This window comes from Leptonychotes weddellii, chromosome 4 (genome assembly GCF_054177405.1).
Source record: "Leptonychotes weddellii isolate Sample4059 chromosome 4, ASM5417740v2, whole genome shotgun sequence".
NCBI lineage: Eukaryota > Metazoa > Chordata > Mammalia > Carnivora > Phocidae > Leptonychotes > Leptonychotes weddellii.
In genome coordinates this window covers 128,268,005-128,281,907 of record NC_138372.1, presented here as the reverse complement: position 1 = coordinate 128,281,907, position 13,903 = coordinate 128,268,005, and the positions used below count along the sequence as shown (strand labels likewise).

Below are 13,903 nucleotides of genomic sequence, written 5' to 3'. Positions count from 1 at the left end.
TTCTCTTAACTTCCAGCCATATCCCACTCCAATCACACCTGCATACAGATGCCAGGTTACCCTAAGCAATATCGTCTTGATATTAACTTCTCATAGCACTCTATTGCCTCCTTCATAATGATCAAACTCTTAAAGCTAGCATCCCAGATTCCCCCATACTTGATCCTAACGTATGTTCCAACCTTGTCACTCACTCCCATTTGTATCAAGACCGTGTTTAACCAGTTGGTGCATGGGTTTTGGTGAAGTCAGAGCTGATATTTTAAATTCCTGTTTTGATACTTACTAGGTTTCTGACTGAATAAGCCAATGTAAAATGAAGAATTTAGTCTCTAACTCAAAAGTTTATAAAGTCTATTGATTATAGAAATAGAAGTAATTCCTCACTAGCACTCTCTCAGCACTAAACTATGTCGTAGGTGTTGTGCAAAGTATTTTCTATATATATGAAGGTATTTAACCCACCAACAACCCTGTAAGTAGGTGATGTTAGACTGACTTTACAAATAAATAAACCTGATCACAGGGACATCAGTAATTTATTAAATTTTGTACACACAGTAGCTGAGTTAGAATTTTCGAGCTGGTTTGCCTTAAAGGATGTAAGTGGAGTAAAACTAACTTCAAAATCACATGCAATAATGTGCAAATGCACTCATTTTTCTTGGGAGAATTTGCATAGTTACTCAGATTCTCTGAGGAGCTTGTGAGCCCAAAAGAACTCAGAATCACTGAACTAAACTCTCAGTTTCTTAATTAAGAACAGAGGATTTGGGCAATTTATCTTTAGAGACCCTGATACTTCATTTTGTCTGTCACACGGTAGAAAAATCAAGCACGTGCTAGGATGAATTGTTTATCAATAGTTCAGTAATTCTATCAATAGTTCCTTGCACACAGTAGATAATTAGTAATTTTTTAAAGAATATATGTCACGTAGTGGCTGCTGGTCTGGAGACTGTAGCACATAATACCAGGATTACTGTACCAGGCCTACTGAGAATGATGACTGGGCAAACAGGACTTACCATTCGCATGCAGTAAAAGGGCATATAATTCAAATCAGCTGCTGAAAAGTGGCATTGCAATTTATTATATGATCACTTTTGTTTAAACAGTCACTAAAATTGATCTCTTTTGCACTAGCACAGAGAGAGGGAAGTAGGCCTCCAGAATCATTCTGACCTTCAAATTGAGCCGCCCAGGGGAAAAAGATAGCACAGATAAACCACACATGAATGAATTACATGGGACATAACTGAAAATGTTCTTATACTCCTAACTAGGCTCAATAGGAGAGAGGAAAAAAAAACTCTTGTTAATATCATGGTGCAATTAGCCACATCCAATCTTGATTTTTTTTTTTTAGCAAGACTTTTCTGAATTTAATAAAGACATGTCTGATTCACCAAACCACAGACTTCATATCCAAATTTAGCTTGAAGGAATAAAACATGTACTTTGGCTTTGATAATTCAAATATCTTCCTTGGGTGTCCACTTTACCTGGCTAGCATAGACCTGAGTTGTTTTAATTATATTGATATATTCTAAGCTAATTAAATTAAACAATTGTAAGTGTTTGGTAGTAGTATATCTTTAAAAATACCTTTATTGATTTTTGGAAGACCTACTAGATGGCCCTGTGTTTCCCTTATATTTAAGTACCCGGTGTTTAATTCCGCCTTATTAGTGTGCCCTCTGGCTTTAAACCTAACCACATCCAAACAGGCAACTCCGTAACATTCCCAGCAAACCCTCCTGAGTTGCTGAAGACATGTTTTGAAACAAGATTTTATAAAAATGAAAGTTCAGTTAGCAGTAGTACTAATTCCTTCTCTTTTGCAAATATTTTCTTTACTTTGAGGCTTTGAGACTTAACTAAAAATTCGATTGAAAACGACTGAAACTTTTTGAACAGCCAGGGTTGTACTGAGGACATACATTTTATTTTACTTTTTTATTTTATTTTATTTTGCTTTATTTTAGGAAATACATTTTAAAATATTAAGTTTAGCATGACTTCAGGGGAGAAAAGAAGGAGTAACTACTGCTTCAGACTCCTGGAAAGAGGTCTTACACAGCAGCTGCCCTCTGGTGCACATTCGGAAGCCTTGAGGAGGTGTTTAGAGTGGAGGAAAAGAGAAATCCATTTCCTCAGCACACTCAGTTTGGGGCTGCGGTCCAAGACTGTATGGAGTGCTTAAATCGATTCCTGCCACTTACTGGGTAACTCTGGCCCCACACAGTCTGTGGGAGTCTTCATTTCCTAATCTGTAAAACGGTGAGAATCAGAAAACTTAGCTACTATGGTGAGACATAGATAAGGTAATCCATGTAAAGGACGTCTGGTATTTCTTGCTGTTGCTTTTAGAACACTCTATAAAAGCATCTCATTTGCTTTCTTTTAGTCTCAGGGCATCATTAATGGTACTGTGTACAACCAAACAGTTTAAAGCATATGTGAGAGTAAATGAGAGCTGTCATTCAAGAAAACTCAATATAATTGATCTGACACACATCAGTGCCATTTGTAACTGTAACTTCATTGCATTATATTTGCCCATCTGTGATGACTGCAATAATAAACTGTTTTCCTAGTCAAACCATGTCTGACGTGATTGGGAGAAAGCAGTTAGAGGAGGAGCCCAGGGGTCGTTCTGAAGTTTGAGGCCCTTGGGGAACACCCAAGTCAGGGGAAGTGTTGAGGACAGGAACAGTGGGCAGGGGGGAGGCAAGAGGAGGGCTCCAAGTCTTTGAGAAACTGGAGACTTGATGGAAGAGTAAAAGCGGCAGAGAGAGATGTGAGAAAATCTGCCCCAAATCAGCTTCTGGCAGCTTCTATCTTGCAGAGCACAGCTGTGACCTCACTCCTGTCTGAAGCTGGGCAGCCAGGATGTAAAATACAGCCCAACCCTCTCCTGCATGGGCTCCCTGGCCGAGCAAGTTCCACAGTCTTTGAGAGCATGATTGGAAAAGGACAGGAAGCAAGTGCAGGTCATGAAGTTTCAATGACAAGTTCAACAACATAATTCTGATTCATAATAGGTGCTCAATAAAAACTATTTCAGTCTTGTTCTTTTTTCACCCTATCAGAGTTTTCTGGCTGTCTGGCAGGGAGCACAGGTTTTGCCAGCCACCAAGGGAGTGGCCTTCTCTTCAGGGATGTGCAAAGAAAGTAGAAGTTAGTGTAGGTGCAACTAGGGTATCAGGCTTTACACATTTGAAAGAACATCTAAGGGGCGTCTGGGTGGCTCAGTCGGTCGAGGGGTAAGCATCTGCCTTTGGCTCAGGTCATGATGCCAGAGTCCTGGGATCGAGCCCCTCGTTGGGCTCCCTGCTCAGCGGGGAGTCTGCTTCTCCCTCTGCCTCTCCCTTCCCCCACCATACCGCCACCCCGGCTTGTGCTGTCTCGCTCTCTCTCTCTCCCAAATAAATAAAACCTTAAAAAAAAGAAAAGAAAAGGAAAGAAGGATGGAAGGAAGGATGGCAGGAAGCAAGGAAGGAAAAGGAAGGAAGGAAGGAAGAACAGTTAAGGCAGGGAAATAGCTGATTATTTCCATCTCTGGAAATTTTCAGTCACAGACTTTCTCTCAGACTTAGGGTTACTGCCAAATCTTTTGGTTTCTGTAGAGATATAGCTGGACTGAACAATATTTAACGCCCATCTTCATCTCGGGATTATTGTAGAAGTACTCAGATGCTTCAGAGTAGCCTCCTTTTCTACTCAGTTCTTTTTTTTTTTTTTTCAGTTTTTCTTCCCTATCTCCTAATCGTAATCAAATGGAGAAGAGTTAGCGTGTTAAACCATCCTGTATTATCTATAATCTATTGCTGCATAAAAAATCAACCCAAAACTTGGCAACTTCAAACAACAAACATTTATTATCTCACACAGTTCTGAGTGTCAGGGATCTAGGAGCAGCTTAGCTGGGTGATTTTGGTCCAAGGTGTGTCATGAATGTGCAGTGAAATAATTGGGTGGAGCTGCAGTTATCTGAATGGACTGGAGAATCTACTTTCCAGCTCATTCCCATGACTGTTGTCAGGAAGCCTCAGTTCTTCTCCATAGGGCTGTTTACACAACATGGCAGCTGGCTCTTCCAGAGTGAGTAATTAGACAATCAGAGAGAGAGGGAGAGAGAGAGAACACCAAGATGGAAATCATGATGTATTTTATGACCTACCATTGGAAATCAAATATCATCAGTTCTACCATATTCTGCTACAGCAAGCTGACAGAGTGGGAGTGAATACCAGGAGGTGGTTTCTCAACTGGCAAAACATGCTGTATGGGAAGTCTGGTCCATCTTTTCTATTTATTAGGCCCTGGGGAAATTTATACTAGTCAAAGATTTGATGATGATTTCTGAATGTTACTTCTACACATGGATTTAAATATTTTAGGTTTAAATGTTTAAACATTTAAAATTATGAATCTGCTTAAATTTGTTCTGTCAGTCATTTAACTTACAAGTAAGTATTTAGAGCATCTATGCATCAGAAGCTGTCAGGGCAATTTGGTATGTGTTATGATCCAGTTATGTTTATAAAAGGCCAAGGATACAAAGAGACAGAGGAATCAAATTTACCTGTGGAGCTGGAGAAGGCTTCACAGAGGAGGTCATTTTGAGTTTTGTTTTAAAGGATTGATGAGATTTTTACAAGACTCACTAAGAGACAAGCAATAAGATATAAGGAAAAAAATGTTGAGTTTCAGAAGACAATGTAGAGAACCATACCATCTTTACAAAGCTATGAGGTATTTAAACATACATATTTTATAAAAATATCAAATAGAAGCAAGGTAATGAGAAATGAAAAACTCAGGTTAGTGATTACCCACGGAGGAAGCGGGACAGCCAAAGGTATAAGATGAGAGAGAAACCAGAGAGAGATTCAATGGTGCTGGTGATATTCTAGTGTTTGCTCGGGTCGGTAGGATTATAAATGTTAGAAATATTTATAACAGGGGCACCTGGGTGGCTCAGATGGTTGGGCGTCTGCCTTCAGCTCGGGTCGTGATCTCGGGGTCCTGGGATCGAGCCCTGCATCGGGCTCCCTGCTTGGCGGGGAGCCACCTTCTCCCTCTACCTCTGCTGTTCCCCCTGCTTGTGCTCTCTCGCTCTCTCTGTCAAATAAATAAATAAAATCTTAAAAAAAAAAAAAGAAATATTTATAACAGCTTTTTATGTATGAAATATTATATAGTCATTTTTAACATTCAGGATATGTTGTCAGCAGAGGGAATAGCATATGAAAATGCATGGAGGGATGAAACAGCTTGGAATAAAATGTAAAGACATAATTATGACAAGAAAATTATAAATAATGCATTATCTTTCATAATATACAGTTCAGTGTTCTGAAATTGTATTGGAGTATACAAAGGAAAAGAAGATTAGAGATACAGTTGAAAGCAACCAACTCAAAACTCAAAATCTTACAAAAGGAGCAAGTACTATTTCTGTATTGAGAATCAGGAGGCTGATCTATCCTTTGTTGCCTGCGTGGTGATCAGATCAAGGCATATTACTATTAAGAATCTCAAATAATGTGAATTAATGATAAGTTACAGAAGCAGTTATTATTTTCATCATTAGGAAAGAGGTCTGGTGCATTTTAATTGTCTAAACCTCATCATATGCCAACAACTTTTGTTCCTAGTGGAATTCAAATCACAGGGTGGTACTTTATTTAACAACTTACCCTTTTAAACTATTGTGAAGCTGCAAGTAAGGTTTAATTATATTATAGCCAATCATCTGAAGAATGGTAATTACTTGGAGCTCTTGGCCAGTTTTTCTGATTAAAAGTGCTATGGCGTACTGAACAGGTCATAGGTTCACATCCTGATCCTATTAATTTTCTTCTTCCTTTGACAAGGAATGACTCCACCCTTAGAAGAAGTGCTTAGGAAAAATTTGATTGATCTGAAGAGAACAGATACATGAAATGAAATAACTTCTGCTGTTGTTACTACTTTGTTTTCCTTGTTGGTTTTTTGTATTTTTCTCTTTAAGGAAAGAAAAAAGAAAAGCAAGAAATTGTGACTCAAAGACTATTTTTCCTGTGAGAGATTTGAAGTGCTTTTAATAATTCAACAAAGTTAGCAGGGTTGATGCATGACTAAAAGCAATATTTATCTGCCAGAGAGTGAGAGGATGAGTTCCTACATATTTATTCCAGAACAAGGTTCAGGGTACCTTTTTCTGGGGAAGAGGACGTGATATACAAGGAGGAATGGTATAAAGGTTGGATTTTTTTTCCTTTTGAAGAATAAAAACAAAACATAATCCCTGTAAGGCTACATTGGGACTTTCTGACTAAGAAATTATATCTGTTTTGCCACAAGAAGGCCAAGAGTGTCTAAAGGTATTTTCTGAATCAGCGCTGTCTTGCTGTGCAGGATTGTCACTGTAGCTCTTCCTGGGAAACCCAAGTGCCAACTCCTGTTCTTGGTTCAGCTGCCTTGGTTTCTGTTGATCCTTTGGCTGCTTGCTAGATCTTTGTTTTGTCATTAGGTCTGCTCCTGGTGAAAAATTCCTTCCACTTTCTGCCCACTGATAATACAGTCCAGCCAAACTTTACCCATATTTTCTGGGGGTGGGTGTGGCCAGAGGCCGAACATACACCTGTTCTTCTGCCACCTTCCGTGTCACTTGCGGTTGCCACGTCTCATCAGCATCAGGTGTATATCTTAACAATGGTGTCTCTGCTTCGAACTCACAAAGGTGTTCACTTTGAGTTGGTGTTAGATGTGTGGCATCTAAAAATGCCTGCAGCAGCTTTCCTTCCCCACCCGCTCTCCCCTGAGATTATCCTCTGACACACAATCCTTAGAGGTCTTCTTGTTTTACATACTTGCAAACACCCTCATAATCCCCGCATCTCTTCATAAATAACTCCTTCCTTCCTTCTGTTTTTTTAACTCTGCCTGTGACTAGACCATGGGGCCCAGATGGTCCCCAATAGCCATGTTTCATCGGTTTTCACTCCAAGGGGCATCCTTAAAGAACGGTTTCCTGTTTTCAGTAAGCCTGAACTTCTGTCTTTTGATTTTCTACTGCCTGACTTTTTTACCATTCCCTCACATCCCTTGCTCCCTCCAGTTACTTTAATTCCTCCTCCATAATAGTTAATAAAATCAGGCCTGTTCTGCGTTCCCTAGCAATCTCCTCTAGACCGTGTCCTCTTTTCTTTAGCTGTGAGCACAAGTATTTGCTGACATTTATTCAGCAATGAGTCGCTGACAGTGTTGGGTACTTTAGTTCCATTGTCTGAACCATGTAAGAATAGCAGCCTCCTCAGTCTTCACTTATCTCATCTCATTCTCTTTCCATTCTAATTCTTGGCATGATGTCACAAAACAGATTTGGCGGGAGGGAGAATAGGGAGAGGTAGGTAAAAGGCTATAAACTTTCAGTCGTAAGATGAGTAAGGTCTGAGGATCTAATGTATAACACGGTGATTATAGTTGATAACATTCTTGGATGATTGAAGTTTGATAAGAGAGGAGAAGTCAAATGTTCCCACTAGAAAGAAAAAAAGGAAGTTAAATATGTGAGGTGATGTATATGTTAATTAACTCAGTGGGGAGGAATCCTTTCAAAATGTGTACATATATCAAATCACCATGATGTATACTTTAAATATCTTACAATTTTTTTTTCAGTTATACCTCAGTATAGCTAGGGAAAATAAAGAAGAAAGTTCTGAGCCACATTTAAGTGAAAATAGCATTCTGTTCTTTACTACCCAGATTCAAATTAGTCCTCCAGTCCCTGGAAACTGATCCATTCGTCCAACTTACTTAAAGATTAGTCATCTACTATGTGCCAGGCAATGTTTTTGAACAGGAAACACAACATAAATGATGCACAATTTCAGTCTTTAAAGAATTCAAAATATATTGGGAAGACTTACCAAAAGATGATGACAATACAATGCAATCGCTATGATGGGGGGATGTGCAAGGGTCTGTGGGAGCCTAAAGCAGAGAGCCTTCGGGAACAGCACCCCTTGGGGAAATGACTTCATAGAGAAGGTAACATCTGAGCAGTCATATCAGGTCTGCTTGATGTGTTTCCAATATGGGGGCAGGGTACAGAGGGGGATTCCAGAAAGAAGACAGTTAATGCAGAGATCTTAAGGACAGAACAAGCACATTCTTCTATGACCGGAAAGAGGAAAATAAGCAGGGGGGCGGCGGAGATAATGTTGGAAAGGAAGGACAAGGACTTATGTATGAAGGGTCTTGGTTATCTTTATGAGGAATGTGAAATTATTTTGTAGGCAGTAGAAAAGCAACAAAAATTGAAGCAAAGACAATTATAGGAAGTTGTCCTTGCAACCACTGTACATTTTTTCCCCTGTATCCCCTCTAATTTCATCCCCTGACTTCTCTTAAGTCATGTTCTTAAATTTCTTTAAACATACTCAAGTAATAATAATCTCTTATATTTGACATATTGGAATCTGAGGTCTAATTTGATTAGGACCCTTACCTCCATTCCTATTTATCACCATAGGAAGCACAGGAGAAGACACCCCTCTCCCCTGGGACTCTAATTCCCATAGGACTTCTGCATTGCTGTCTGTCCCTCCATTTCCTTCCCTTCTCTATCTTCTGAAACTTTAGAGAAGTTTCAAGTCAATCATTAGCAAAATCCCCTTAATAATCAACTTATTTTGAGACTATTTCCTTTAGGTTCTTTTTTGTTACTAACACTGATCTCTCCATTGATTATACTCTTTCTCTTACATTCCTTCTGTTTTCTCCTTCTACCGCAAGGGCTGGAGTCATGGTATACCTCCTGCCTTATTTCTTTTTAATGGTACTTCAAGATTATTCTCCTTTCCTCCTCCATAAAAACTTCAAGTTTTGACTGTGATTTTGTCAAACTGTTCCATCCACTGTCTCTCCTTGCTATAATCATCTACTAATTCTCAAGTCATTTTCCCTCCTTCTTTGATGATCTTATTTCCTGGTTCAATCCTACTCTCAACACTATTCTTGTTTTAATTCTCGGTGATCTTATTGTTGATGTAGAAAATTTTGCCAGTGTTCTGAGCTCTTAGATATTGAATCTCCTTTCCAATTTCATATTCCATCCCAACTCAGAGACTCACTTCCATGGGTATATCCTTGACATTGCTCTTACAAATCGCAATTTCGAATGTCTACTGTGACTATCACTGAATATTTTTCTAGCTCACTCCTGCTAATATCATGACTAAAAACACAAAAACAAATAAAAACAAAAACCTTTGACCACTTCGGAATTTAAGAGTTGATCTTAAATTGACCTTATCACCCTCCTTCCTCATCCCATGCTATTCCTTCCTTCCTTACATGACACAAATACCATGGCAAAGTCAAAAATTACTCCCTTACATATACCCACAGCTCCTTTGTCTTTCCCTCTGCTTTTCACAGTTACCTAGAGATACCAAAAGTCTGGTGAGATCAATACTGCCACTTTGATATCTGCATACACACCACCAAATACGGCTGAAGAAGGAAGACATAGCACATAATGAAGCCAATCTCACTTTAAATTCATGATCGTGAATGCTGCCTGACAATGATCTGATATTTCCCTAGTCCTCTCCTTACAACTGAACTATTCAAATATTTCATACATTCTTCTCTCATTTTCCTATTATTCTCAGTTGATGAATCTTCCTGTTTCACTAAGCAAATTAGAGCATTCAGAACTTAACACTCAAAAAAAGGAACTCTTGGTTTTGCTTCCTACCTCTCACCGCCACCAACACAAAAAGCAACAAAAACATGTTCGTCCTATGGTTTTCTCCATCTCAGTGAATGGCAACTTCATTCTTCTAGGTGTAGGGCCAGAAAACGTGGTGCTGTCTTTGATGGTTTCCTTTGCTCATATCTTGCGTCTTATCCTTTAAGAAACCCTGTGATTCTCCTTTCAGTATATGTGCTGCTGAAGCGAGCACTGTGATTCTCCTTTCAAAATATATCAAGAATGTTATGCTTCTGTCTACCTCATTACTTCCACTTTGGTCCAGGTGACCAGCATTTTTGCCTGAATTATTGCACTAACTTCAGAGATTGAATCATGCTGCTTCCCTTGTCCACTGTACTTGATTCTCGAGAGCAATCACCAGAGTGGTCCTGTTTGAAATATAAGTCGGATTATGTCCCTCCTCTACTCAAAAACTTAAAATTATCCCCACCACAGTCAGACTAGAAGCCCAAACCGTTACTATTATTTAAAATTCCATACATGTTTTCATCTCTGACTTCATCTTTTTTGTGCCTTACTATTTCTCCATATCATATATCACTATGTAACATTCTGTATATTTTACTTTTCTATCTTGATTCTTTCCAGTACCATAAGGACAGGGATGTTCGTTTGTTTTGTTCACTACTATATTGCGAAAGCCTAGATCAATGCCTAACTCATAGTAGGCATGTTTCGCATGGCTACATTATCTAATCTGTTGTGCATGCTAATACTTTTATAGTTGTGTGATTTACTGCAGTAATTCAAAGGATGATCTCTAATCAGACTCAGAGAAGTTTGAATTTCATCTGCACCTTGCTACATGAATTTGCAAATTGCATTTAATGTCTCCAAGTCTTGTCTTCTCATTTTAAAAATGGACATAATAGGGCGCCTGGGTGGCTCAGTCGGTTAAGCGACTGCCTTCGGCTCAGGTCATGATTCTGGAGTCCCGGGATCGAGTCCCGCATCCGGCTCCCTGCTCGGCAGGGGGTCTGCTTCTCCCTCTGCCCTCTTCCCTCTCGTGCTCTCTGTCTCTCATTCTCTGTCTCTCAAATAAATAAATAAAATCTTTAAAAATAAATAAATAAATAAATAATAAAAATAAAAATGGACATAATAATAGTAACTGACCCAAAGGATAATTGTAAGAATTAAATGAGAAAATGCAGGTAAAATGTTCAAAATGTCCAGGGCAAAGCTAGCAAACTTTTAATAAACCTAGTTAATATTTTTTAATTAAAGCTAATACATATTATATTATTTTTCTTTTTGTGTCTTCATTTGCACATTTAAGTATTTTATAAGAGGAGAAGATAAGCTCTTTGAGATTGGAAATGTTAACTTCTATTTCCTTTTAAACTCTTCCAATTTGTTTCACACCAGTATTTAATCAGTTATTCTTTGAGAGTCAGGCCCCTGAAGTGTTTTGAATGGCTCATTTTCAGTATGCTAAGGTCATATGATGAAGCAGCCCCATGGTTTCATCCATTTTTCTATGACAGACTACTCCGGAGTAGGAAAAAAATGTTATGTACTCAGCTTTTGTGTAAAAACAAGACAAAACAAAACAAAAACCTCTGAAGGGAATTACCACAGTGCATTATAAAAATGTTTGGAAGAGAGTTTTCCTAAAAATGACACTCAGGAAGTCCATTGAAATCATTTGCAATTCATCTATGCAAAACTTTACACTTGATGTTCAATCATTTTAAACTTTCCACTTAGGAACATACCCTTAGAAGTCTAATAGTCTAAACTGTTGGATGCTCACATAGTTTAACTAAATTTTTAGAATTAACAAATATACATGTAAGACTGGCTCTTTTGCTCATGAGTTTAATTATGATGATCCAGAACAGGGCCACATGTAGGGGTCATCAGCAGGGCTGTGACAGCATAAAGCTTCTCTGAGAGTCTGCACTAAATAGACTTCACTGTGCAAGTTTACCACAGGTGGGAGAGATTTTTTTTTTTCTTCCGTGAGAAACAGCCACTCTAAATAAATATATTTTGTTCAGATTGCATATGAGTTGATTAGAATTTGTATTCACAAAGCTAGGACTAGAATCCTGGTTATAGCTGCTAGCCTATGACTTTTATTTTACACTTCTGTATTCCTATATTCTAGGCTAATTTAAAGAAAAGCCTTCATCTAGGAGTTAAAATAACCTTGAGTTCTAGTCACACCTCTTGTAAATGCGAAGATTTGCTGTTCTTGACAAGACTTGTTCACCTTTATGCCTTAGTTTACTCACTGTGTGAAAGTAGGGATTGTATCTGCCCTGTATTTTTTACTGCTTGTTGGCATTATGTGCGATGTAAAGATATTTAAAAGTATATTACGTACTTTCCAATCAGAAGGATATTTCAACAGCAGTAGTAGCAATCTCTGATGCTCCTGCTCTTTCTTCAACCTTTAGTCTTTGTTCTTCCCATTCAGTTTCTAAATTTCTGTGACTACATTAACATCACCTCCCACCCCCCACCTTTTCAGAAATAGCACATTGGATTTTGCCAGTAGAAAGTCCAGTGATAAAATCACACTGATAGTGAAATAAAGAGCTCCTCCTATTTTTCTTGGGTGAAATTTTGATAACACCAAATTGTCCTTTCCAATTCTGTACTTGGATATTAGTTACAATAGCATCTTTTCTTCTCATTTTCACAGGAAATGACTTATTTCTTGTAGCAGTTCACGAACTGGGACATGCTCTGGGATTGGAGCATTCCAATGACCCCACTGCCATCATGGCCCCATTTTACCAGTACATGGAAACTGACAACTTCAAACTACCTAATGATGATTTGCAAGGCATCCAGAAAATTTATGGTAGGTTACCACTGTTTCTGTTTGGTTAACCCTACAGTGAAGTCCAGAATTCCTGCTGTGTTTTCTTCTTTGAGATGGATGCTCTAAGTATATGAGAAAGATAAATACCGAGAAATAAGAAAAAAAATAGTCTGGCCTATTGGCAGAAGTCTTATATCAATCAAGTTTTGTTAGCAGTAGTCCAGATAGCTTAATATACAGATTATAGTAAATCTACACACTGATAAATTTTTCTTACTGAGTTTAATTGAAACCTGCAGTTACAGCAAAGATCTGACAAACTTAATATTTAAAATTCAGGTAAAAAAATATAATAAATGAATATAACCAATAAAAGCAGTGAGAAATAAAAGATCTTCTTATAAGATACTGAGATTTTGGTAAAAACTGACAAATTAACCCTCAGTTTATGATACTTGATGTTAGACAGTTACGGGATAAATCCCTTTTGAGATTGCAGAACATACTCTTGTGTAATGGCTATAATAAAAAGACCTCAAAAGCGTGAAATTATTGACTAAGTGAAAGTTAACAAACATGGAAGTGGAAGTTAACAAATGGCAAAGTTTACTTACACCTGATTCAAAATAAATTTCTAATATACTAAGATCATTTTTATTTATGGGGTTCAGTCAGTGAATACAAATTAAGACAAAGGGAGAAAGACTATAATCCTAACTCCATCAACAGAACCACTGACCTTTATAAAGACATTTATTTCACACATAATTGTTAAGAACTTGACATTTATAATTTACATATAGAGAGTATGCTTTACTAAATTAATGAAGTGACGCTTTCATTTTACAATACAAAGGCAAATGTGTGTTATCTGTATGTTAATATCCAGTATCCAGAAGGTGTCATTTGCATTTTTAAATAGCATAGTTTAAGTTCACTAATTTGTTTTGCATTCATTAGTTTTTCAATTTCAGTATCTCAGTGGTAACCATTCTCTCAGGGTCAAAATAGGTTTTGGAGAAAAAAAAAAATGTCAGCTTTTGTGCTGCTCTTTATTTGGGGGATACTGAGAAAAGGGAAATGTCTCAGACTCAAAACTAAGTTGCACATGTGTCGAACGTGCTAGCCTGTGCCTAATTTGTGCCATCAGAAATTCCTCCTAAGTGGTTAACTGAGGTTAGGGAAGGCTCTTTCTCATGACCTCATGAATTAATAGTCTAGACTGAAGGTCTGCAAAAGGATATTCTTTCCGTATCTAAATATTAAGTGTGAACAGCTCTGTATTTCTTTTTAAAAACATAAATTCCTTGAGGAATGATGCTTTACATCTGTACCAAATTACATGTGTA

General features: G+C 37.9%; 1 protein-coding gene across 2 annotated transcripts in view; it reads left to right on the top strand.

The window, feature by feature from the left end:
• Positions 1–13,903, top strand: part of MMP16 (matrix metallopeptidase 16) — a 277,042-nt gene that overhangs the window by 187,342 nt on the left and 75,797 nt on the right. For both annotated transcript variants that reach the window (XM_081816217.1, XM_081816216.1), the window contains exon 5: positions 12,432–12,593. In XM_081816217.1, coding sequence (XP_081672343.1) covers positions 12,432–12,593 — 162 coding nt within the window. The remainder of the gene's footprint in view (positions 1–12,431; positions 12,594–13,903) is intronic.